The 27357-nt window shown below is 49.4% G+C and overlaps 1 protein-coding gene across 1 annotated transcript; it reads left to right on the forward strand.

The window, feature by feature from the left end:
• The first annotated feature begins 9701 nt into the window (after positions 1-9701).
• LOC113938129 (cytochrome P450 4B1) lies at positions 9702-26303 on the forward strand. Its single transcript, XM_027623304.1, has 12 exons — positions 9702-9881; positions 18200-18341; positions 18528-18572; positions 19120-19247; positions 20029-20153; positions 20449-20600; positions 20754-20860; positions 21806-21996; positions 24507-24640; positions 25444-25508; positions 25609-25691; positions 26120-26303. The coding sequence occupies exons 1-12, from the start codon at positions 9702-9704 to the stop codon at positions 26301-26303; spliced, it is 1536 nt and encodes a 511-aa protein (XP_027479105.1).
• The last annotated feature ends 1054 nt before the right edge of the window (positions 26304-27357 follow it).

Here is a 27357-nt window from a genome sequence, read left to right on the forward strand (position 1 = left end):
CCAGCCAGGCGCTCCCAAGCCTCTTATACTTTTTATGAGCCCCTAAGATTGGCTCAGTCCTGTCCTGTGGCTTGGGAGAAGCCCCAGGAAAGGCTCACTAGATTGACTGGAACACCTTCTTTCTTAATTAAACAGCAAATTAAACCTTAGCATCTAATCTGCACCAAACCCTCCACTGGAATGGGTGGTATGTTTTGGGGGAGGACTAGGGACTACCAAGAGCACTGGTTTTCTGCATTTGCATAACAAGTGCTTTGTGTTTACTTGAATTGTATTTCTGAAGGACACCTGGGTTCCTGGGGGTCAGGGGGTCAAAGTCAGGAAAGTGCTCTTGGGATGCATCTGCAGACCGCCCCAGGCTCCCTCTCTGAATCAGGTGCAGCATTGTCCCTTCCCCTGCCCTCCCCCATGGGGTTCTAGCATCTTCTTTCCATTTTATTTTGTGCTTTCTATTTTCTATTTCTATAAAAGATGGCGTTCCCCGCCTTTTCTGTATTTCTTTGTCTCGCTTTCTTTTGGACTGATTGAACAGGTGATTCCAATGTGCGGTCAAGACGGAGAATGAGTGGGTCTGGACACAACTCTTTTCCCCAATGTTATCTCATCTCACCTCTCCCCTACCAAGGGTTTCATACTCACCACTCCCTCAGTTGGCCTGACATCCCTGGGAAATTGAGGTGGGGGGTCAGGTGGAGGATGGTGGTGAGTTTTGGTCTCCCTACCAAACAGCAGCTGATGGGTTTCATCTACCCATCCACCAGGGGTGTCAACGGCATCACCCAGAAGGGCACCAGAAGGGCATTTCCCGTATATTTTGCATTGGCCAGTCAACCTTTTCTATCTCCTCCCCACATTCCCTGCAATAGCAGCCAATCCCTTCAGTATCCATTCAACAGACAAGTATTTATTAAGTGGCCCTTTGTGCTGGTGCTGGGGAAGCAGAGAGGACTTGACACAGAGCCTCCCTTGAATGTTTATGGAGCAGGTGGGAGCAGGGGATTCAGTGGGTGCACATTGCCAATGTTCTTTCAAATTCTGCAAAACATAACACCTGCAGAACCCTCACTGATGTGCCCAAACATGGGCTCACCAAGTGTTTGTGTCTTGTCTGTCCTGGCTCAGCCAAGCAAAGTGAGGGAAGAGACAAGCTTGGGCTTCCCGCTTGCGTCAGAATGGGAAGTTTTCAGGAGAAGCCAAGCACTCAGCTGCTGCAAGGGAGAAAGTGAAGACATCGGGGAAGAGCAGCAGGCTAGATTGGCAGATTTAGAAGACTGGCTGTAACTGGTGTTTCTGAGGTGGAGGGAGGGTGTGGGTGTTGGGGAGGGAGGGCTATTGGGAAGCATGTGGGTACAGGCAGAGTCTCGTTATCTCCGACTCCTTAATACGTGTGCTCCTGGATTGGGAGTTCTCACCAAGTTGTTCTTTACAGCTAAAGTTTTCTACTGGGCCCTTGGGGGCAGAACTCAGACCAGTGGGCAGAAGCTCCAAGGAGGCATGTTTTGGCTTCCAAGAATCACATTGCCAAGATAGCTGGAGGGTAGCTGGTAGAGTCAGGAGTTGGCTACTGCCCAGTCTCTGGTTCTGGCCACATGGTGACCTGTCTTTGGCTCTAGAAGTGTGGATGGCTGCTAGATTTCAACCAGGGAGTGGAGAACAGGGTATGTGATAAATAGGCTGTGAGTGCTGGGCCATGTTTGTGGCAGGATGTACGACCCCTGAGGCCTAAGAAGCATCCATCCTGCTGGTCTTCCCTCTGACTTCCTCTTCCTGATCGCCAACCCAGACTCTGGACCCCTTCCCACCCCAGACCAGCTCAGAGCCACTGCACATACACAGAGGGGGAGATCTTCCTGGAACACACCTCCGACGACACTTTTTCCTGTGGAAGCCTCCTTCAGTAGCTACCTCCCCACCAGGCTCCAGCAATGCTATTTCTTTGCCTTCGTTCAACCTAGGGGATGGTTTTTTCCAGCCACTGTTGCTAGTCTCTGGCTGCCGCTTCATCCCTTATTTGATTCCTTAACTCTGCCTACCCTTCTGCATGCAAGTCTCTTCATCTGAAACATCTGCACTGGGACACTGACTGTTCCTAACCCTAGAGCAGAAGGAGAAACAGCAGACTCTCCCCAGCCAAGTCTGGGGCCTGGGACAAGCTTGCTCTGCAACGGAACCCTGGCCTGGGGAATCGAGAGCTGCCATTGCCTTACTGTGAGACCTTGGATAATTCCCTGCCCCTCTCTGGTCCCAAGTGGCTTGCTCCATCAATCCAGAGGGATTAGATTTGATGATCTCTCCTCATTGCCCTGAAAGTAATATTCTATGTTCCTAAGTGTTAAGTTTGTACTAAGATCTTGGGTGTGGACTTGACTTTTTTCTGATCTAGGATCTCCCTTCTGGGGCTAGAAATTTGTCCCTGAAGATCACACACACACACACACACACACACACACACACACACACACACACACACAAAAGACTCAAAGCATTATGAATCGGGCATAAATGCAAGCCTTCCCAGAGGTCCATATTGAAGAGGACAGTGGACCCTTTCTTGTAAGAAAGCACAAGGAAGCTGAGCCTCAGTTTCATTATCTGGAAAGTGGGTATAAAGAGTGAGTAGCTATTACCTCCTTGTTTGGGTTAAAGGGGATAGTGGATAGGAAATTCCTGAGACATATAAGTGCTTGTGTAAAAAGGTGGGCATTAGACTCTGACTGGTGGGGACTTTCTCACTGACAGGTTTTCAGTTTCTTGGCGGTCTTCTCTAGTACCAGGGAGTTTGCTACCCTTCCCCGCAACCCCTGCCACTAGCGTGTGGGTCTCCTTGATGGGATGTTCTCTTCTTCAGTTTTTCTTCACTCCTGAGGTCCTCATCACACGGAATGGACTGAGTGCCTTATCCTCATGACACCTTCTAGTGTTTAAACACAGTGTTCGGGGGAGAAAAAGATGGCGGAGGAGTAGGGGACCCTATTCCAACTGGTTCCCGGAATTGAGCTGGATATCTACCAGACCACCCTGAACACCCACGAAATCAGCCTGAGATGTAAGAAGATAGATCTGGATCTCTACAAACAGAATATCGCAGGCGGTGGGTTTTGAGGTAGGAAGCGGGGAGCCGCGATCCCGCGGGCAGATATCAGAGGATAAACAGCAGGGGGAGGGAGCTCGGCCGTGGGGATCCTACACCACCGGTGAGCGATAGTGTCCCGCGCTGGGGATGGGGCACAGACTCAAAGACCGGTAGCAACGGAGAAAGGACTTTAGGGCAGCCCACTGGACTGAAACCCAGAGCAGCAGGGCCACCCGCACAGGAACTGGGGTGGCCTGGCGGTCTTAGAAGCACAAAGGGCAGAGACGTGCCTCGACCTGGAGGCGAGGACTGGGAGCGCTGCTGAGGGGCACGCAACCGAGGACACTGCAGTTTATAGCAGCACAGACAGAAATGGAGCTAGTGTGGCCTGGAGAGCTCACTGAAGAACAGACTGTGATCTCTCTGCTCTGAGGCAGATGGTTGGAAACGATCTCTTCTGCTCTGACTCTGGGAAGAGACATGGAAAGCTGCCAGAGAACAAAAGTCCCCCCAAACCGGTTTTCACTGAGCCCATCCTCCCCCACAGGGGGCAGGGCAACTCTGCCCAAACAGGATTGCCTGAGTAACAGTGTGGCAGGCCCCTCCCCCAGAAGACAGGCTGGGAGGACAAGAGCCCGACAACCCTAAGGTTCCTATAAAACTGGTGCATCTTGCTTGGGTTGATGGTCAATAATTCGGACTCTGTACATTCCCTCAACCACCCCTCAACAGAATGACTAGGAGAAGGAACCCCCAAAATAGGAAAGACCCAGAGACTGTGACTTCTGCCACAGTTTACAAATGGATACAGATATAACCAAGATGTCAGAAATGGACTTCAGGGTAACAGTTATGAAGACAATAGCTAGAATGGAGAAATTGATTAATGGCAATATAGACTCTCTAAGGGCAGAAATGAAAGCTGAACTGGCAGAACTTAAAAATGCTATCAATGAGATCCAATCTAATCTAGATAATCTAACAGCTATGGTAATCGAGGCAGAAGGACGAATTATTGATCTAGAAGACCAATTGATAGAAAAGAGGGAAAAAGAGGAGGCCACGGAGAAACAACTCAAAATCCATGAAAACAGAATTAGAGAAATAAGTGACGCCATGAAACGTTCCAATGTCAGAATTATTGGGATCCCTGAGGGGATGGAGAGAGAGAGAGAGGACTAGAAGATATATTTGGGCAAATCGTAGCTGAGAACTTCCCTAGTCTGGGGAAGGAAACAAACATTCATGTCCTAGAGGCAGAGGGGACCCCTCCCAAGATCAAGGAAAACAGGCCAATGCCCCGGCATATAATAGTAAACCTCGCAAATCTTAGAACCAAGAAAACCATCTTAAAGGCAGTTTGGGGGAAGAGATTCCTTACGTACAGAGGGAGGAACATCAGAATAACGTCAGACCTATCCACAGAGCCCTGGCAAGCCAGAAAGGGCTCGCAAGACATATTTAGGGTACTAAATGAGAAGAACATGAAGCCAAGAATACTTTATCTGGCAAGGCTGTCATTTAGAATGGACGGAGAGATGCAGAGCTTCCAAGACTGGCAGAAACTGAAAGAATGTGTCACCACTAAGCCGGCCCTGCAAGAAATATTAAGGGGGGCTCTACAAAAGGAGAAAGACCCCAAGAGTGCTGTAGAACAGAAATTTACAGGGACTCGGGGCGCCTGGGTGGCTCAGTTGGTTAAGCGACTGCCTTCGGCTCAGGTCACGATTCCAGGGTCCTGGGAACGAGGCCTGCAATGGGCTCCCTGCTCGGCGGGAAGCCTGCTTCTCCCTCTCCCACTCCCCCCTGCTTGTGTTCCCTCTCTTGTTGTCTCTCTCTCTCTCTCTCTCTCTGTCCATTAAATAAATAAATAAAATCTTAAAAAAGAAATTTACAGCGACAATCTATAGAAACAAGGACTTCACAGGCAACATGATGATAATAAATTCATATCTTTCAATAATCGCCCTCAACATAAATGGCCTAAATGCTGCCATAAAACGGTACAGAGTTTTAGATTGGATAAGAAAACAGGACCCAACCATATGCTGTCTACAAGAGACTCATTTTGAACCTAAAGATACATCCAGACTGAAAGTGAAGGGATGGAGATCCATCTTCCATGCCAACAGACCTCAAAAGAAAGCTGGGGTATCAATTCTTATATCAGACAAATTAGATTTTAAGCTAAAGACTGTAGTTAGAGACACAGAAGGACACTATATCATTCTTAAAGGGTCTATCCAACAAGAAGATCTAACAATTATAAATATCTATGCACCCAACATGGGAGCAGCCAACTACATAAGCCAACTGTTAGCCAAAATAAAGAGTCATATTGATAATAATACTTTAATTGTAGGAGACCTCAATACTCCACTCTCAGCAATAGACAGATCATCTAAGCAGAAAATCAACAAAGAAACAAGAGCTTTGAATGACACACTGGACCAGATGGACCTCATAGATATATACAGAACATTCCACCCTACAGCAACAGAATACTCATTCTTCTCGAGCACACACAGAACTTTCCCCAGAATAGATCACATACTGGGTCACAAATCAGGTCTCAACCGATACCAAAAGACTGAGATTATTCCCTGCGTATTCTCAGACCATAAAGCTTTATTTTTTACATTTAAAAAAATTTTTTTAAAGATTTTATTTATTTATTTGAGAGAGAGAATGAGATGGAGAGAGAGAGCATGAGGGGGGGAGGGTCAGAGGGAGAAGCAGACTCCCTGCTGACAGCAGGGAGCCCGAGGCGGGACTCGATCTTGGGACTCCAGGATTATGACCTGAGCCGAAGGCAGTCACTTAACAAACTGAGCCACCCAGGCGCCCCAGACCATAATGCTTTAAAACTGACACTCAATCACAAGAAAAAAATTTCGAAGGAATTCAAACACTTGGAAGCTAAAGGCCACTCTGCTCAAGAATGTTTGGGTCAACCAGGAAATCAAAGAACTTAAACAATTCATGGAAACCAATGAGAATGAAAACACACTGGTCCAAAACCTATGGGATATGGCAAAGGCGGTCCTAAGGGGGAAATACATAGCCATCCAAGCCTCAATCAAAACAATAGAAAAATCCTGAATTCACCAACTAACTTTACACCTTAAAGAACTAGAGAAAAAGCAACAAACGATGCCTAAGCCACGCATTAGAAGAGAAACAATTAAGATTAGAGCAGAGATCGATGAATTAGAAACCAGAAACACAGTAGATCATATCAACAAAACTAAAAGCTGGTTCTTTGAAAGAATTAATAAGGTCGATAAACCCCTGGCCAGACTTATCCAAAAGAAAAGAGAAAGGACCCAAATTAATAAAATTATGAATGAAAGGGGAGAGATCACCACTAACACCAAGGAAATAGAAACAATTATTAGAAATTATTATCAACAACTATATGCCAATAAATGAAGCAACCTGGAAGAAATGGATGCCTTCCTGGAAACCTATAAATTACCAAGACTGAAACAGGAAGAAATCGACAACCTGAATAGGCCAATAACTAGTAACGAGATTGAAGCAGTGATCAAAAACCTCCCAAAATACAAGAGTCCAGGGCCTGATGGATTCCCTGGGGAATTGTACCAAACATTCAAAGAAGAAATAATACCTATTCTCCTGCAGCTTCAAAAAATAGAAACAGAGGGAAAGCTTCCAGACTCATTCTATGAGGCCAACATTACCTTATTCCCCAAACCAGGCAAAGACCCCATCAAAAAGGAGAATTTCATTAATTGATTGATTAATGATTAATTAATTTCATTAACTGATTAATATGGATTCCAAAATTCTCAACAAAATCCTAGGTAATATGATCCAACAATACATTAAAAGGATCATCCACCACGACCACGTGGGGTTTATCCCCGGGAAGCAAGGGTGGTTCAACATTCACATATCAATCAATGTGATAGAACACATTAATAAGAGGAGAGAGAAGAACCATATGGTCCTCTCAATTGATTCAGAAAAAGCATTTGACAAAACACGGCATCCTTTCCTGATTAAAACTCTTCAGAGTGTAGGGATAGAGGGATCATTCCTCATGTTCATAAAATCTATCTATGAAAAACACACAGCGAATATCATCCTCAATGGGGAAAAGCTGAGAGCCTTTCCCTGAAGATCAGGAACACGTCAAGGATACCCACTCTCACCGCTATTGTTCAACATAGTACTAGAAGTCCTAGCAACAGCAATCAGAAAACAAAAAGAAATAAAAGGTATTCAAATTGGCAAAGAAGAAGTCAAACTCTCTCTCTTCGCAGATGACGTGATACTTTATGGGGAAAATCCAAAAGACTCCACCCCCAAATTACTAGAACTCATACAGCAATTCAGTAACGTGGCAGGATACAAAATCAATGTACAGAAATCAGTTGCTTTCTTATACACTAACAATGCAACTGTAGAAAGAGAAATTAGAGAAACGATTCCATTTACAATAGCACCAAAAACCATAAGATACCTTGGAATAAACCTAACCAAAGAGGTGAAGGATCTATACTCTAGGAACTACAGAACACTCATGAAAGAAGTTGAAGAAGACACAAAAAGATGGAAAAACATTCCATGCTCATGGATTGGAAGAATAAACATTGTTAAAATGTCCGTGCTGCCCAGAGCAATCTATATCTTCAATGCCATCCTGATCAAAATTCCAATGACATTTTTCAAAGTGCTGGAACAAACGATCCTAAAATTTGTATGGAATCAGAAAAGACCCTGAATCTCCAAGGAAGTGTTGAAAAAGAAAAAGCTGGGGGCATCACGTTGCCCAATTTCAAGCTATATTACAAAGCAGTGATCACCAAGACAGCATGGTACTGGCCCAAAAACAGACATATAGACCAATGGAACAGAACAGAGAGCCCAGAGATGGACCCTCAGCTCTATGGTCAAATAATCTTCGACGAAGCAGGAAAAAATATGCAATGGAAAAAAGACAGTCTCTTCAATAAATGGTGCTGGGAGAATTGGACAGCTATATACAGAAGAATGAAACTCGACCATTCGCTAACACCATACACAAAGATAAACTCAAAATGGATGAAAGACCTCAATGTGAGACAAGAATCCATCAAAATTCTAGAGGAGAACCTAGGCAGTAACCTCTTCGATACTGGCCACGGCAACTTCTTTCAAGATACATCTCCAAAGGCAAGTGAAACAAAAGCAAAAATGAACTTTTGGGACTTCATCAAGATAAAAAGCTTCTGCACAGCAAAGGAAACAGTCAACAAAACAAAGAGGCAACCCTGGGAGAAGATATTTGCAAATGACACTACAGACAAAGGACTGATATCCAAGATCTATAAAGAACTTCTCAAACTCAACACCCAAAAAACAAATAATGCAGTCAAGAAATGGGCAGAAGACATGAACAGTCACTTCTCCAAAGAAGACATACAGATGGCTAACAGACACTTGAAAAATGTTCATCGTCATTAGCTATCAGGGAAATCCCAGTCAAAACCACACTGAGATACCACCTTACACCAGGTAGAATGGCAAAAATTGACAAAGCAAGAAAAAACAAATGTTGGAGAGGTTGTGGAGAAAGGGGAACCCTCTTACACTGTTGGAGGGAATGCAAGGTGGTACAGCCACTTGGGAAAACAGTGTGGAGGTTCCTCAAAAAATTAAAAATAGAGCTACCTTATGACCCAGCAACTGCACTACTGGCTATTTACCCCAAAGACACAGATGTAGTGAAAAGAAGGGCCATACGCACCCCAATGTTCATAGCAGCAATGTCCGCAATAGCCAAACTGTGCAAAGAGCCGAGATGCCCTTCAACAGACGAATGGATAAAGAAGATGTGGTCCATATATACAATGAAATATTACTCAGCCATCAGAAAGCCATCAGAATACCCAACTTCTGCATCAACATGGATGGGACTGGAGGAGATGATGCTAAGTGAAATAAGTCAAGCAGAGAAAGTCAATTATTATATGGTTTCACTTATTTGTGAAACATAAGGAATAGTATGGAGAGCATGAGGAGAAGGAAGGGAAAAATGGAAGGGTGGAAATCGGAGGGGGAGACGAACCATGAGAGACTATGGACTCCGAGAAACAAACTGAGGGTTTTAGAGGGTGGGGGGTGGGAGGATGGGTTAGCCCGGTAATGGGTATTAAGGAGGGCACGTACTGCATGGAGCACTGGGTGTTATATGAAAACAATGAATCATGGAACACTACATCAAAAACTAATGATGTAATGTATGGTGATTAACATAACAATAAAAAATTATTTTAAAAAAGCGGGCATCATTATGCTGATGATTACACCCAGAACTGCCTTTTGTTTTCTCCTCCAAGGAACCAAGGAGGCAGACCCATTGCCTGGTTTCTTTGAAGCCCACCACTTGGTGGCTTCAGCTGAGTTTTGGGAGGAGTCAGCCAGGCTGTCTCTCTGTGGCTTGTGACTTTTGGGGCTGCTGTCTCTGTCCTTTGAGGCTCAGCCCAGCCTGGGTTTTTGCTAGCTGCAGGGTATGCCTGGGGGTGGGGGCTGGCAGGGTGCCAGGGTCCACAGTATAAAGGAGCCGGAGGGTGGCAGGAGGTACGCCAGAGCCTTGGTGGCTGCAGCTCCAGCTCCAGCCATGGTTTCTGTCTTGTTCTCCTTGAGCCTTTTCCGTCTGGGCCTGTGGGCTGCTGGATTGATCTGGATCTTAGGCTTCTTCAAGCTCATCCGTCTGCTGTTGAGGAGGCAGATGCTGGCCAGGGCTATGGACAGTTTCCCAGGTCCCCCTACCCACTGGCTCTTCGGGCACGCTCATGAGGTATGTAGAGAGGAAGGGTTGGAGAAAGAAAACAGCTTCCTTTCCTTCAGAGAATCCAGCCTCATCCCCCCGGGGCCAGGGAGAGGGTCCCTACGCTTGGACAGGGGCCTGATGTCCTGAGGGCTATAGTTTCCAACCAGCTTTCCCACCGGATCTCCCCCTTGACTCCTGCCTTCTGAGCTGGCCCTGGGAGCGGGAGCACTTGTAACCCACTGATACCTTCTCGTCCTTCTTTGGCTCAAGATTCAGACCAAGTTCTGCTAAAGGCCCAGTGATAGCGTTGGGGAACCCCTCCCTCCCAGACAGTCCAGTAGAACTAGGCTATCTTGTTTAGAGCTTAAGCATCATCCTCTTTGTTCTGTCAGATATAAAGATTTTCATTTTAAGAAAATAAAAGTGAGAGCAGAGATGAGTGCTATTACCTTAGAGCCCTCCCTGGAGCATCTAAGTGGTTGGTGCCCCCAAAGGTGGGGTTCTCTTTGCCATGTCTCTAGGCTGGCTCAGTGCCATGGCATCTTCCTGGGTTCAGATCCTGGCTTGATCTCCTGTTACCTTGGGGTGCTGGGGACCACCTTAGCACCCATTGTCAGAAACACCTCCAGCTCCCTGCCTCCATGGGATCTAGCCAAGAGCTTTCTGAACATAAGACAAGGGACACCTGTGCTGGAATCAACTGGGAGAAGCAGATTCCTTGGTCCCCAGTCCCTGGGGATTCTAATTAACAGATTGGAACTAGTGATCTGAATTTATTTATTTATTTTAATGAAACATTTTTTCCCTTCCAGGTTTATCCATGTTGTTGCATATGGCAGAATTTCCTTCCTTAAATTAAAAAAAATTTTTTTAAAATTTAAGTGTAGTTATCATCTGTCACCATACAAAGTTATTATGATATTATTGAGTATATTCTCTAGGCTGTACTTTTCATCCCCATGACTGATTTATTTTACAACTGGAAGTTTGTACCTCTTAATCCCCCTCACCTATTTTGCCCATTCCTCTACTCCCCTTGCCCTCTGGAAACCACTAGTTTGTTCTCTATGTTTATGAGTCAGTTTCTCTCTCTTTTTTTTTTTTAGATTTCATATGGTGAAGTCATAGTGAAATCATATAGTATTTGTTTTTCAGATAGGAACCTGAATTTAAAAACCTCTCCAAGTGTTTTGCTGTGCATCTAGGTTTGGGAACCCAGGTATAGATGCCAGAGACTAAAGCTCTTACTCCGAATACCCTTTTCCATTTCACTCTCTAGGGAATTGCCTCTCCTCCATGATTGATGCTGGGAATGAGCTTGACCTCCAGGAGAGAACTGCCCAGGCTTAATCTTGCCCCTACAAATAACTACCCTCTCAAGATGGCTTAGTAACCTACACATATCCTGGAGAAACCCAGGAAAGGAAAAGTTGGGTTAGGGTGCTGAATCAGCCCCAGGCCCTGCTCTCAAGGACCCTACTGTCTATCGGGGAAAACAGACACCAGTGCCTTTCCTGCTTCAGGTTGGGTGGGATGCTTGCATCCAGGATCTTGCATCAGCCCCATGCTCTGTATGTCAGTATTTGTCCCATTGGGTTGTCATCCTCTGTTTACTTGTTCATCTTGCTCACTAGACCGTGACCTCTGGAGGATGGAGGTCTACTCTGAATCATCCCTGTACCCTCAGGGTCCAACATAAAGCCTGGCACAGAGTGGGCATCACTGAATGAACAAACAGTGAAAGTTGGGGAGTAGGGAGGGATCTTGATAAAGGAGGCAGTGAAGGAGAAGACAAGTGGAGAGACCAGGCAGGGTTCAGGAGAGGCTTTGCTAAATACAGAAGAGGGTCACGGGAAGGTTGAGATCTGACCTTAATGAGAGTGTGAGAGGCATTTAGGGAGACCTTCAGTCCCTTGCCTCTCATATCTCTCCACTACTACTTGCCTCCACCAAAGCTAAGCTTGTCCTCAGCCCATGGGCTTCTCTAGGACAGGGACCTTGCTCCCCTACCCCATGTCAGAGCTGGCTGCCCTCCTTTCCACAGATACCCTTCCCCCCCTACCTTGAGAGTGTATAGAGGGCTTAGAACACAGCTTAGCTCTGGCTTCTTGGTTCTAACACGAGAATCTGGAGAGCCTTGGCACCAAGAAGAGCAGGCAACGGCTGGAGGGGAGGTTGTTCTTGGGCCTGAAAAGTTTCCTGCAGAACCACAAGGGGCCTGACACCTCTGCATTCCTCCAGGCTTTGTCACCTCTGCTCTGTCAGATCCACACCGAATCCTGAGAAATGAGGAGGGTAGGGCTAGGGCTTGTTTTTCCAAACAAAGATGAGGTTCCCAAAAGGCAAGGTATTTGCTTATGTTCACATAGTAGCTCAGGAACTGAGTCAAGGCTGGGCACAGGATTCGTGCCTTTTCATGCAGCACATGATCCATCTGTACAAAGTGACTGCAAGTTTGATTCCTAGCCTAGTGATGGTGGGAATAGGAAAAGAAGGGTGGTGGGGGGGGCAGGGCAGAGCTGTCCGTCAGGATTAACTTCTCCCTTCTTGTCTCTGAGTGCAGTCTCGGGGCCCTGGAAGCATCTACCTATCATCCTCCTCAATTCTCAAAATGGGTCCCCTTGAGGTGGGGTCATGTCTTATTCTTCCAGGGTCCCCCGTCTTCTACTCTGGGGCCCAGAGAGGACTTTGCACATAGTAGGCACCCAGTCATGTTGTTGGCCTGAGGTTGGGAGGGGCCTGAGATTCTGGACTGTTGTCGGGGGAGGAGTGGAGAATGCCAGCTCCAAGCCCAGGAAAGGTGATCCTCTGAGACTGAATAGGCCTCTTGCCTGGCCCCGCTCATCGCTGGGACAGTTCCCTTGACCTTGTGCTGTGGAGTGAGGAGCCCTGGCTTGCGGTCTGGGGCTCTGGCTCATTTCTATTCAGTAGACTTTGATGGAACTATGCTTCTGCTCTGTGCTTCCCTTTCCTCATCAACAGTATGGAGATAAGCATTTTTACCTTGTTGGGTTAGAAGAGGATCGAAAAAGATAAAGTATAGATAGGTACTTTGCAAACTGCCAGGCAGATGTCAGGTGTTAAATCCCTATAGAGGGATTCTTCCTGCAAAACACTCTGAGGCATTTGTTTCCTTCATCCTCTTCTTTCCACCAAAACTAACCCAGTCTTTGGGAGCCAGATTAGGTTTGTCTTTTCTCAAGCAACTTGCTGATCAACAACCCTGGGTCAGGCCCTCTTCTGGGGGCAGAGGATAGAGCAATAAGACTAGAGCCAGCCCTAGAGTGAGCCGGTCTGTAGGAGAGATGGATAACACAGCATGGTGTTCCAGACCCATGGGCCCAGGCAAGGGATGCTGAAGTGAGCCCGAAAGATCTGACTGCAGCAGTCCATGGAAGGAAGGAAGGAAGGAAGGAAGGAAGGAAGGAAGGAAGGAAGGAAGGAAGAAAGGAAGGAAAGAAGGAAGGGTGGAGGATGCTACCTGTGCAGAGGCACAGAGGCACAGAGGCACAGAAAGAGCGTTGAGTGTGTAGGAATTTAATTTGTTCAACAAATATTTGTTTCTCAAGGTCTAGTACATGACTGTGCTCATAGCTCTATACTTCTGGAGTGGTGAGAGGGAGAACAAACTGGAGAGGACAAAGCTAGAAGAAGATGGGGCAGATCACATAGGACCTGGTAGGCCATGTCGAAAGTCTTTATTCTGAGTGCCTTAGGGAAACATTGAAGGGATTCAAGCCAGGGAGTGAGAAGCTCAGATTTGTGAGGTAGAAAGATCACACTGGCTTTGGGATGGTGGCTAGGTTGGCAGAGGCCAAATAGGAGGTAGACAGAGCAGGACATTGCTGAGGAAGCCATCCAAGCAGATGTTAGTGGAGTGAACAGTGAGATGGGGAGGAGTAGGAGGTAGGGCAGGCTGTCCTGGCATTGTTGGCTCAGGAGAGGCAGGCGGATGTAAGGGTGTCAGTGAGGCCCCCTGCATGCACTAGGAAAGGGAGCCACAGGAGAGCTCTGGGAGCTTTGTTAAACTGTGGTATCAACACAGCTGGATCAGAGAAGAATTTGGAAAAGTCACCAAAAGAGAGAAAAGGACTCGTCGAGCCTCAAGACTGGATGGTAACCAGGAGGAATGAATTTCTATGTCCAAGTGTAAAAATGTGGGGATCTGAGACCCAAGAAGAAAAGGCTCAGGGCTGGCAGCACTTGTGTGTCTGGGCATAGGACCCTTGGGTTCTGGATTTGGAGAGTTTCCCAGGAACTGCTCTATCTGGATTTCTTAGTTCTGGTTTGTTGATTCCAGGGTAAAAGTCACTTGGTGGACCTGCAGGGGAGAGAGGCAGCCTCCTCAGGGCATCCCCTTTGGTTCTGCCCTAAATCCTGGGGAAAACTCCATTCCATGTTTCTGGCTGGTGTCAGGGTGGATGGCGGTTCCATTCCTACATATGTGAGGAAAGGCAGATGTGGGGGGAAGACACACTGTGTTCATGTTTGAAAAGGCTGGGTCTGAGGGGCCAGGAGGGTGTCATGCCCAGATGTCCAGGGGATGGCTGGTCGTGTTTCCCGAGCTCAGGAGAAAGATAAACTGGGACATGCTGTCAATTTTGGAAAGAGTCTCAGGTAGATGGCAAAGGAAGCCATGGGAGTCGGTGAGAGCCTCCAGGGAGAAGGCACAGCATAAGAAGAGGCCCACGGCTGGATCTGGGGGAGCCTCAGTCTTTGATTTGCAAATAATGGATGAGGAGCAGCTGTATCAAGAGAGCTGGGAGGACATGTAGGACAGAGTTCAAAAAGAGGGGGACTTGACTGTGTCACAGCAGCTGGAAAGCCTCTGGGCTCACCCCCCAGGAGAGCGTTGGTCACATTAGCAAGAGCAGTGTTGGAGAGGTGGGGGCCGAGGAGGGAGGAAGTGAAACAGTGAGACCGTTCTTTTGAGACGTTATGAAACGTGGAGGAAAATGGGGTGTTAGCTAGAGGAGGAGGCAGAACCAAGGGAGGTCTTGTTCATTTAGTGAGAGAGACTTGAGCATGTTTCAAATGCAGATGGGAAGGAGCCAGTAGAGAGGATGGGGCCTGTGATGTGGGAGAGAGAGGGGCTGACTGATGGGTGAGGTGCAAGAGGGGAAGGTTGGAATCCAAAAGGACTGGCCTTGGATAGGCCCTGAGCACCTCCTCTACTGGAACAGGAGGGAAGGTGGGGAGGCTGGGTGCAGGGCAGGTGGTCCTTCGGGTCTGATGGTTCACTTTTAGGGGCCTCTTGTCTGATGGTTTGTTTCTTCCGGGAAGTAGAGCAAGGGTAATTTGCTGGGAGCAAGGAGCAGAGGGGTAGAGGGGACGGCTGAGGAAAGAGTAGTTTTTGAGAAGCAGAGTGGCCAATGCTATGGGGCTTTCTAGAAGGTGTTTCTGCCGATCTCTGCTCAAATGTCCCCAAAGAGAAGCCTTCCCTGACCCTCCCAACTCCCTGTCTACGGTAGCAGCCCTGCCCCTTACCCTGCTTTATTTTTGTCCTAGTGTTATTGCTACCTGAAATTATATTGCTGATGTATTATTTGCTTCCTGTGTATTTCCTTTCTCCCGCTTGGAACATGAGCTTGGGGAGGGCAGGACTTTGGTTCACTACGGTTCCCCCAGGAGCTAGCATCAGGTCTGGCACTGAGAGTGGGTACTCCATGCCCACTTACTGAATGCATGAATGAACCCCTGGGAGATCCAACTCAGGGCAGCAAAACCACTCATGGGGGTGAGGACCAATGTCTGCATCCCTGTGGACTTGGGCACTTCTTGGGCCCATGCCCTCCTGCCTTCTTAGGTGTCTGGAGGCTTCCCTGAGCTCCCCACAACCTGGTCATCCCTGGGGCTGGAGCTCATCCTTGGTGCTGAAGACAGGGAAGTGTTGGGCGCATTGTATAGGCTTTGGAACTGAAAGACATGGACTTGTGAGGGTTGTGTGACTTTCGTAGGGCCCACCATCGCTTCTTAGCCAATGTGCGGTGGCTAGGAGAGTCATCGGGACCCATGTTAGCCTCACCCAAAGGCCCTCTGCTCCTTCTCTTGAGCCAGGGGTCCCTTCTGAGTCACATGTATTCACTTGTACACTTGTGGTAGTACACTTGTCTCTGAAAGGGAGGATGGAGAATGAAGTTGCCTATTTGTCACTAGGATTGGGAGGAAATCATCTGTCTGCCCCTTGGAGCTCCCAGTGGCTCCCTCCAGGCTCCCAATGGCTCTCTGCTTTACCCCGTAGAGTTTGTGTAAAGGGAGCCCATTTTTTAAAACTGATTTTTTATGGTTATTTCAGAGATGCCGCCTCATCTCAGCTGTTGTTGGTTCTTCCCGGTAGTTGCTCCTCACGCTTTAGCTTTGGATACACGGCTTTGCGGCCCTTGACACTGGCTGGGGCTTATGCACACCCTGAGTGCTGCTCAATTTTGTGGGGAGGGGCAGTGCCCACAAGGTGGGATAAGGGAGGACTAAGACTAGAGCAGCCACGGGCACCTACGGATGTCCATCCCGGAGGGGAGCAGATCCGAGGAATCCCAGGACTTCCCTGGTCAGTGGGAGCCCAGGAGGCCCCAGAAAGCAGGGTGGACACTAACGGACAAGGCCACATGCACTTACCAGGTTTCCAGGGGAACGGAGATGGGGGGTATAACCCAAGCTCAGCTTCCCATGTGACTTGGGACAAGGTTAGGTTAATCCTTTACCCAGAGGTGGAAGTAGCTTAGGGAATGTTCAGAGCGAATTCTTTAGTGCAGTGTGGGGGCATTTGGAAGTAGGATATGGCAGGAGATGCGGGGAGGAGGAAGATGTTGGGGAAAGGTAGACTAGAAGGGGAGGGAACGTCGAGTCAAGGGCTTACCTTGTGCAGGATCCAGTGCCAAGCCCATCCATACAACGTATCAGCGAAGGGCTTTAAACGCCGCATGACCTCAACTAATAACACGGGCCCTGCGTGATTTAATTAATGTCAAAATAATCTTATAAGGTAAGTTACCATCCCCATCTTACAGATGAGAAGAGTAAGATTCAGAGAGCCTAAAGATCTTGTCCAAGTTCACACATCTAAAAAATAGAGGAAATCAATATTCAAATGCAGATCTTCCAAGCTCCAAAGATTGCAGTCTGTGAAGTCAACTTTCCTGGGTTCACATCCTAGCTCTCTTACCAGTCATGACTCTACCTCCTCATAAACTCTAGAGCTCAGACCTTATTCTGAGACTGACGGGAAAACCACAGACGGGTTTTAAGTGTATCTCTGAAAGACTCCCTCTGAATAGGGGAAAATGGGTAAATAAATAATGGTACATAACTACAGTGGAATACTGTGCAATTAAAGTAATTAAAAATATCGAAGGGCAGTTAAATGCACTAGTTTGACAAGAAGGACAAGATACATTAAATGAAAAACAACACCGGTTTCATCAAAGTATTTAGTGTATACTCCATTTATGGGAAACACCGCTGGGTGAGTAGATGTGGTGAGAAAACCCATCAAAGAGCACACACTACCCTCTGGATGATCTCCAGCCTCATCTCAGGCCACCGTCCCCCCAGGTGGCAGCTTCTGGATGACACCACTACTTTTTCCTGCCCCGGAGCTTTGGTGCTTGTTGTTTGCTCTACCGGGAATGCTGTCCCTTGCTCTTTGCACTACCAGCTGCTTGTCATCCTCCGGGTTTCACCTTGAATGTCCTCTCCAACCAGGGGCCATCCCCGATCTCCCTCTCTAAGCAGATTCTCCCTGCTAGTCTCTCTCATAGCACTGTCTGCTTCCTTCTTAGCACTAACTACTGGGTGTATTCACACTCCTTGATGGTTTAGTTGAATATAATTGGTCTGCCCCCCATGGAATGAAAGGGTAGGACCAGGTCGGCCTCATGCCCTGAGACGTGTAGACAGTACCCTGCACATAATAGGTCCTCAAGAAAAATGTGTCCAGTGACGTAACAGGGGCAGAATTGAGCATATTTCTGCATTGCACAGCAAGCTGGTGTTACCACTCTCATGAAAACAGCTTTAATGCCAAAAGAAATCTCTTTCTCGGAGCAGCATAGACAGAGGGCTGATGACAGGAACCAGATGGAAGCAGGCTGGCCAGCTTGTGGTTGTTGAGCTCACCCAGGTACAGCAAGAGGGTGGCTTGGACTTATAGTGGTGTCTCTGGGGCTGGAGAGGGGCTGACCGCAGAGACGTATAGGACTGTGACTGGCTGGGAGAGGGATGCAGGAGGAGGGAAGGACGCTCCCAGGGTCTGTCTGGGCAGCCCCCTGCCGTCCTTACTCAGGAACTTAGGGCCTGGCTGGTGACAGTGTGTTCCTGAGTATCGTGGTCTTGTGTCACCATTTCAGATCCAGCGGACAGGGAGCCTGGACAGGGTGGTGTCCTGGGCCCACCAGTTCCCTTATGCCCACCCACTCTGGCTTGGACCGTTCCTTGGCTTCCTGAACATCTATGAGCCCGACTACGCCAAAGCTGTGTACAGCCGAGGGGGTGAGGACTCCCAGGAGAGGGTGGGGATCCCTGAGAGCAAAGGGCTCAGGGTTCCAAGCGGGAAGGAATCCTGGGGCCTGCACCTTAAGTCTGGGCACCTGAGGTCCTATTGCTCCTGTTGATCAATAAGCCTCCTCTGGGCATCTGCTTGTTTCTGCATGACCCGATCTTCTCTTTCGCCTACAGATCCTAAGGCTGCGGATATGTATGACTTCTTCCTCCAGTGGATTGGTGAGTGGACACCTGCCTTCCCTGCCCTTGGTGCCAGGTTACCAGGATCCTTCCCTGTCCCATCACTCTCTGCCTTGTGCTCCCTCAGTCTGTTATCTCATCTGGGACCACCTGGCTCCCAAGTGTCCCTCCTAAGCTTAGCTGCCCTGTGGGGAGACAGGGGAAGAGGCAAGAGAGCTCCCAGCTGGCTGGGGAAGTGGGGTTCAGGTACCTTCTCCTCCTGGGTATACCTTCTTCCCTAGAAAGGCAGAGCCAGGGCTCTGGAAGATACGTGAGTGTGAGGAAGAGCTTTCTGGAATCGGCAGCGCTGGAGTGGGTTCCCAGGAGATTGTATCGGTGGTGTGGGCCAGGAAAAAGCCTGAGGAGGGGAGCGGTGGTAGGGCCAGGGCTGGTGTCGCCAGAGGCTGCAAGGCTGGGTGGCTGGAAGGCAGAGCTGTGTTGGGACGTGCAACCGGGCAAGGAGGACTGCGGTGGGCGCCCCAGGCTGCCAGGGGCGGGGCAGGGCGGCGTGCACTGGCCAGCTTTCCCTCTGCCATCTCTTCCCCAGGGAAAGGCCTGTTGGTGCTCCAAGGGCCCAAGTGGTATCAGCACCGCAAGCTGCTCACACCTGGCTTCCACTACGATGTGCTGAAACCCTACGTGGCTGTGTTCGCCAACTCCACGCACACTATGCTGGTGAGCTCCCAGTGCCAGGCTCCTGGAGGCTGAGGCTGCTGCACCAGCCCCTCCCACCTCCAGTTTTCCCTGGGGAAGGGCCATGAGGAGATTTGCTAAGTTCGAGGCCCGTTCTGCCTGCAGTTGCAGGGCCAAGCCTTGCTGTACCCGACACCAGGTGCTGAGGTTCCAAGTGGCCGGGCAGCCCTGCCCTTATGTCTACTGGGAGACCCAGGCCTCCCTCTTCCTAGGTTGAAGGCCTCTGTGAGGCCCCAGTAAGGCTCCTCCTGTAGCAGCCTGGAGGGAGGCCTATATTTGAGAATATTAGAAAGGTCGTTCACATCTGAGAAGCGCTTCCTCCTCATTGTCTGCCTACCACAACTGCCTAAAATAATGTCGTTAGCAACTCAGCTCTGAAAGGGATGCCAAAGGTCAGGGCTCAGGCTCTGAGTCTCAGGTCTGGGTCATCCCCAGAAGTTACCCGGGCTCGTCAGTCCCCTTGCAGAAAACTCCTCCCCAGCATCCCTGCAGGCCTGATCGTGTACAGGCTGTGCTGGGAAGATCCCCACCTCTCAGCTCTCCTCTTCCCTGAGGTAGGCTGCCTGGCTCAGTGTCTGTGTGTGCTGTGCGGGCCTGCCTCCTGGCTCACCCTAGCCTGAAGCCCTTGCCTCCACATTCCAGCGGGGCGGAGGCCAGGCCAGGGACTTGGTGCATGGGGGAAAGGACAGGTTGTTGGTCCTTGAGAGCAGGGGTTCAGTGCCCAGCTGACCCCCTGACATTACCCTCCATCTCTGCGCTCCAGGACAAGTGGGAGGAAAAGGCTCGTGAGGATAAGAGCTTTGACATCTTCTGTGATGTGGGCCACATGGCACTGGACTCACTCATGAAGTGCACCTTTGGCAAAGGAGACGGCGGTCTGGGCCACAGGTCGGGGGGTACTTGGGGCTGACCACCGTCTCCACCCAGGCCGGCTCAGAGGAGAGTTGGCAGGACTCCAGGGCCCTGGTCTGAGAGGTTATGGGGTCCTGCCCTAGAGAGCCCCAGCTTGGGCGGGGGGTGAGGGGAGCTGGGCCTTGCCCATGGTGGGGAGACAAATTCTGCCTTTAGTGGGGAGGCTTAATGGCAGGGAGAGGGAGGGCAGGAAGCACTGTGGTTGGGGAGAGCCCCAGGCTCTGCTGTGGGTCAGGGTCTGAGCCCCCCTCCCTGCTCTTCCTCTGTGCAGGGGCTGTAGCTACTACTCGGCCATCAGCGAATTCACTCTGCTGATGCAGCAGCGCACTGAGTCCTTCCAGTACCATAACGACTTCATCTACTGGCTCACCCCACATGGCCGCCGCTTCTTGCGGGCCTGCCAGGCAGCCCACGACCACACAGGTGGGCCTTTCTCGCAGGGCCCACCCATAGGAAGTCCAGGGCCTAGTCTAGCCCCTTCAGGCCCCTCTGGGACCTCTGCCATTGCAGGATCTCTGTCCCCCTTTGGGTAGAGGATGGGTCCCCAGGCAATGACACTCTGTGCTCCTGGCCCAGACCAGATCATCAGGGAACGAAAGGCAGCCCTGCAGGATGAGAAAGAGCAGCAGAAGATCCAGAGCCAGAGGCACCTGAACTTCCTGGACATTCTTCTGGGGGCTCAGGTGAGTGAGGACACAGTTGGCCACCCCCAACTGAGAACTTGTCCCAGAGGGCTCTTCAGACCATTTTCCTGGGACAGGGCTCACTGGACAGCAGCAGGGGCTGTTAAGCATTTCCCTCCTTTTTCCCCAGCAAATAGGACCTGCCCCTTGTCTTTGACAAAGCACATCAACAAAGGCTCAGAGATGGCAAGGTGCCGGTTTTGGCTGGCTGTGGCACTGGGGCAAGATGTAGGGAGGCCAGGTCACATGCTAGAAGTCCTAAAGACCAATTCTAGACTTCTTTTTTTTTTTTTCTTAGAGAGGGAGAGGAGGGTAGAGGTGGGGGGGAGGGGCAGAGGGAGAGGGAGAGAAAGAATCCTAAGCAGGCTCTACGCCCAGCACAGAGCGGGATGCGGGTTCCATCTCACCACCCTGAGATCATGACCTGAGCCAAAATCAACCGACTGAGCCATGCAGGTGCCCACCAATTCTAGACTTCTAAGACTGAAGACTCTTAGAATCTTAGATGTCATTCATTCATTCCGTCATTCATTCATTCCTTTATTCATCCACTCTCCAAACTCACTAACCCCTACCCTGTGTTAGTTCCCATGCAGAAGATGAGAAAGACCTGGCTTTGCCCTCCGGATATTTACAGTCTAGTGGAGGAGACAGGAGGTGGTCTTTGACAATGACCTCTCCTCTGCCAGGTGGCATTCTGAGCAGAATTGACAGTTAGGGCTGGGTAAGGTCACAGGTTGCTTGGACAGAGGGATCAGGGAAGGTTTCCTGCAGTAGGAGGCATCCAAGCTGTGCCTGGGAGGACTGATAGGAATCTAGGGAAGGTCTCAAACGCCAGCCTGAGAAGGAGCTTTCTTTCCCTCCCTCGGACCTTCATGTTATGAGGTCTTCTTGATACCTATCTCACATGCCTTGGGCTGTCCCATCATGCCTTCCCTAACCCAGGATGAAAATGGGATCAAGTTGTCAGACGCAGATCTCCGGGCTGAGGTGGACACATTCATGTTTGAAGGCCATGACACCACCACCAGTGGCATCTGCTGGTTTCTCTACTGCATGGCCCTGCACCCTGAGCACCAGCATTGTTGTCGGGAGGAGGTCTGTGAGATCCTTGGGGACCGGGATTCCTTCCAGTGGTGAGTGAGGCTGCCAGTGAGCCCAGTCTGTCCTTCTTCCCTGTCCCAGGGATGCACTGTGCCTGTGCTCCCCAGTGTCATCTTCAGGTGATGCAGGGCCATCCTGGAAACCAGGTGAGGGTGGTGGCAGTTGTCTTGTTCCCTCTAGTGCTGTGGCTTTTGGGGGGACCTCTGTGGATACACCCCTGAGCCCATTCTCCCACAGTGGAGCTCTTTTCAGGTGTCAGCCTCCTGTTGACACCTCATAGATAGGAATCCGGGTGACTTCCCCAGATTCCTATCTGTCTTCCCAGGCACAGCTTGGATGCCTCCTACTCCAGGAAACCTTCCCTGATCCCTCTGCCCAAGTGATCTGTGACCTTTTTGTGTGTTGATTTCTTCTGCTGGTAGAACCTGACTGCCCCTCTGGGTTGCTAGAAGGAACAGTGGGCGGTGGGAGAGAGAGAGATAGAGGAGGGAATTGGGCAAGAATATAGATGGGAGGGGCGCCTGGGTGGCTCAGTCATTAGGCGTCAGCCTTCGGCTCAGGGTCCTGGGATCAAGCCCCGCGTCGGGCTCCCCGCTCAGCGGGAAGCCTGCTTCTCCCTCTCCCACTCCCCCTGCTTGTGTTCCTGCTCTCGCTATCTCTCTCTCTGTCAAATAAATAAATAACATCTTTAAGAAAAAAATAGAATATAGCTGGGGTACCTGGGGAGCTGACCACCCCCCCACCCCCTGGCCAACCTGCTTTTGGATGGCCATGTGCCGCCTCTAGACTCCTCTGGTGAAGAAGAAAAGGCTGTTTTCCAAACTCCATCCCTTAAAATCGTTCGATTGCTCTCTGTTTCTTGGTGCAAATTTGAACTCATTGATATGACACCGAGTGATGCTGACCTCTCGGGAGCGTGCTTGATCTCTGGGCCTCCCCTGCAGTCCCTTCTTTCCCTACGTCCTCCCCTCAGGCCTTGGTCTCCCGTCACACACCTGACCTTTCTCTCTGGCTCCTGTGTTACCCTCCAGTATAGGGTTTGGTACACAACACAGCACAGAAAAGGCTCAGTCGATGCGAGAGATTTTGGATTCACCTGAGGGAGACTGACCTTTAATTTCAGGATCTGAGATCTGACGTCTCCACCACCCGTTTTTATTGGCCGGATGTTGGAAACCTCCCAGTGTGTCCAGCCAACTGCCAGTGCTTCTGGGGTTGCGTGTGGGGAGAGGAGGAGAAGGAGCTAACGTGCTGCCTGCCCTTGGGATGTTTTTAGAAAGACAAACTCAACAACCAAAAATCTAGAGAAAACCACAGAATGAAGACTGAGAAGCCCTGTGTTGAGAGCAGAGGACTCAGAAGGGGTGGAGCTTGAGCTGGCTTTCCAAGGAGGGGTGAAACTCAGATAAGCAAAGGAAGAGAGAAATGGGCATTCCAGATTAGGTAAGGACAGGAACACCGCCGGGAGGCGGGGTATTAAAATATTTATCTATGTTATTTTCACTTCATTTCATCTAGAACTTGAAGCAACTTCAAGGACACTTACTCAATACTATAGTAAAACACAAAGGAAAGAATGAGTCCTGGTGTATAATACTTTGTTTGTTAATGCTAATTGAAAATCTCTTCTCCCAGTTTGTAACCTGCCATTTCATCTCCTCTATGGTGTCTTTTTTAAGATTTTATTTATTTATTTTGGAAAGAACTGAGTGAGTGAGAGAGAAAGAGAGAGCACAAGGAGCAAGAGAGGCAGAGGGAGAGGGAGAAGCAGACTCCCTGCTGAGCAGGGAGCCTGATGTGGGGCTTGATCCTGGGATCACGTCGTGAACTGAAGGCAGATGCTTAACCAACTGAGCCACCCAGGCATCCCTCTAAGGTGTCTTTTGATGAATACAAGTTCCCAGTTTTCATAAAGTCAAGTATATCTAAAAAAAAAAAAAATTGAAGACTAGGTGGAAAAGCCCTAGGGTTTGGGGCTCTGTAATAAAGTGCTGCTCAATAGTCATGACTGGACCACATTTGGGACCGAGTTTCCTGGTGGCAAAGGGGAAAAAAGAAACATAATTTTTGTTTTTCACCTGAGCTTGTCATTGTTTATGCACTTATTAGTTCATTCAACCAATGTATATCAGCCCCTGTTTTTTTCTACCTCAGTTCCATAGGGGAAACCAAGTGGAACCTAAAGAATTATTCCTTGTGGTATTCTGTGGGGCCTTACGAGACACAGGAGTGACTTTGTCTTGATGGCTGGGTGCACATACAGCTCTAGGGTCCTGTGTCTTCCCTTCCTAGCAGCGAAGATGAGGGAGAGATGGAGAAAAATGGAGCCAGAAAAAAAAGAAAAAAAAAAAAGGAAAACTGGAGCCAGAGAGTCGGAGTGGCTACCCCATGTCCAATCTGGTCTGGGCACTTGGAGCACTTGTGTCCTTCTCACTGTTGGATGTGTGATGGTGGTTAAGAGGGGCAGTGGGGCTGGAGGCTGCCTTCCCGTGGAAGTCCCTTGCTCGCCATCCCCAGAAAGGTCTGGTTGTACTGCTGGCAGGTATGATCTGGGGAAGATGACCTACTTGACCATGTGCATCAAGGAGAGCTTCCGCCTCTACCTACCCGTGCCCCAGGTGTACCGCCAGCTCAGCAAGCCTGTCAACTTTGTGGATGGCCGCTCCCTACCAGCAGGTGAGTTGGAGTGGATTTGGGGGTGGAACTGGAGTCCTTGTGGATGTTTCTCTGATAGTCTCTGTGCCTTTGGTCAAATCTTTGCCCCAGTGGGGAAGAGCTCAGGCTTTGTGTTTGGCCTGGGTCCAAATCCTGGTTCTACAATGGATGGGTAAATCCTTCTACCTCGAGCCTCTGTTTCCTCTTTTGTAAAATGGGGGTAAGAAGAGTATTGGCCTGACAAGGTTGTTGTCAGGATTAAAGAGACAGTATTTATCAGGGCTGTCAGGTGCCACCATGTAAGTTGTGCCCTGAACAACTTCAGGAGGCACCATTCACATAGACTATGATGATGTGTGGTACACGACCTATACAACTGTATGTAGTAGCTTTGTAAGGAGTGTTTAACTCTGTATCTGGCACACAACACGCACCCCGTGAACGGTAGATGTATATGTTACTATTAATAGCGTAATGTCATGAACAGCAACTTCCTTCAATTATTTGAAAGCACAAAGTGTTATAATAGACCTTGCCTGTCCTACCTCACAGTGAGGTAGGTTCAGTCCTCCTTTTTTTCTCTCACCATTCCAGAAATGTCTGTGTTAGGTGCTCTGTCCGGTGCTGGGGCTAGAGGAAGTAGATATGATGATCATCAAAAGCACTTTGATGTCATGAGGGTGGTCATGAACCCTCAATCACTGGCAATGCTCAGGCAGGGGCTGGTGCCCAGTTAGGAGGACACTAGGGATTCTGGCCCTGTGATGAGGTGGGTGAGGCTATCTCAGGACCACCTAGGTACCAGGCCTTTGCTCTGCCCACAGGCAGCCTGATCTCTCTGCACATCTATGCCCTCCATAGGAACAGCGCAGTGTGGCCTGACCCTGAGGTACCACGTCCCTGGGCCTGGAGGTCAGATGGGGTGGGAGGCTATGGAGATCACCCTTCCCAGGGCCTGGCAGATATTTAAACAAGGCTTGTCCTCTCAGGTCTTTGACCCTCTACGCTTTTCCCCTGAGAATGTGGCCACACGCCACCCCTTCGCCTTCATGCCCTTCTCTGCTGGGCCCAGGTAAGGAGAGGCCCAACATCCCCAGGCCCCCAGGACTGGGGAGGGGAGAATGGAGGATGTTGTGGGGAAAGCATCATTTGAGAAACTCTGTGGTAAGGGGGCTGCCACTGGGTTTTTGATGATCCTAAAGTGAGGGAAGTTCCAGGGATCTTCTTCTTGCCATTAGCATATTCATGTCCCTGGCAGGTGGTGGGCTGGCTGAGTCATTCCAAGAGAGGCCCCCAAACTGGAATTCCCAATGTGAATCTTCTCAGTCTGGGACCCTCACTGTGCTCCCAAGATCCGTTTCCTAAGCCACAGCTCAATCAACTGATCAGCTAATCATTCATCCACAAACAGTTATTGGTTTTTGTTGGCCACTAAGAACCCTGGATTTGCTCACTCTGGACACCCCATAGCCTGATACCACCTTGTGCTACTCACGGTAGGAACTGCATTGGGCAGCAGTTTGCCATGAATGAGATGAAGGTGGTCACGGCCCTCTGCTTGCTCCGCTTTGAGTTCGCCCTGGACCCCTTGCGGCCCCCCATCAAGATGCCCCAGCTGATCCTGCGCTCCAAGAATGGCATCCACCTCCGCCTGAAATCGCTGCGCCCAGGCTCTGGGAAGTAGCTCTGCAGAGAATAGGGTCCCAGACACCCAGACACTGCCCTCCCAAGGCTAGATTATAGAATAGCTGTGGCTCCCTGTCTTTGGGAGGCTTGTAGTTTAGATGGGGAGCAGGCACCCACATAAACAAGCACCTGGAGGGCAGTGCCATGCAAGCATGTGTGTCTGGAAATGCTTCGTATACATGTATTCTAGAGCTCATCCATTCATTCCACAAACACGCGGTGAGCACCTACTTGCTTCTAGAATCTTCCTTTCTCTCCCATAATTGGCAGTCTTTCTAGAAGGTAGCAGAAACTTACATGCCAGCTGTGGTGACACAATGAACACAATGGAAGTTGTGTCTTGGGCTTCATGATTGTGATCAGGCAGTCATCCACTCCACATGAAAGAAAGATGGCTTTGGGGGTTTGCCCCTTCACTGAGATGTATTTCTCTGCTTAACTGTGTGTGCATGTGTGTAATATAATAGACATGAGGTAAAATTGCATAAATAAAAACTGTACAGGACAATTAATTTCTAAAGCAAATTCCCAGGTAACCACCACTGAAATCAAGGAATATGGAGTATGGTTTCCCCAGGCGTATCTTCTGCCCCTCCTGAGGCAGGTCTCTGTAACATTCCTGCCATTGTCAGCATCTATGCCACAGTCTCCCAGTGCTCTGGGTGTTCAGGCTTTTGCTGAGGAAGGTGGCCGAGTGGCATTAAAGGGGGGCTTCCTGGAAGACACGGTGCTTGAATCAAGCTTGAGGCAGGTGAGGTACAAAGGTGCAAAGAATGACATTGGGGGAGGGCCTCAGGCTGGGGCCAAGTGATGAATTAGAGATTCTTCTTCAGTAGTTCCTGCAGCAGCTGCCTGATGGCTGGGGTCCTGTGTAACTCTAGGGTTCAAGGTCTAAGGCCACTAGTGGGTTCTAATCCAGGAATTAGACAATATTGGAAGAGAGGACACTGGAGACTAAAGGGCAGGATAAGAGAGGGGAATTCTAGCCCTGGGACTTGGGGATGTCCTTATGTTGCCCTGGGGATGTACCATCTGGAGATACATCCTTCCTG

The sequence above is a fragment of the Zalophus californianus genome, chromosome 4 (assembly GCF_009762305.2).
Source record: "Zalophus californianus isolate mZalCal1 chromosome 4, mZalCal1.pri.v2, whole genome shotgun sequence".
Taxonomy (NCBI): Eukaryota; Metazoa; Chordata; class Mammalia; order Carnivora; family Otariidae; genus Zalophus; species Zalophus californianus.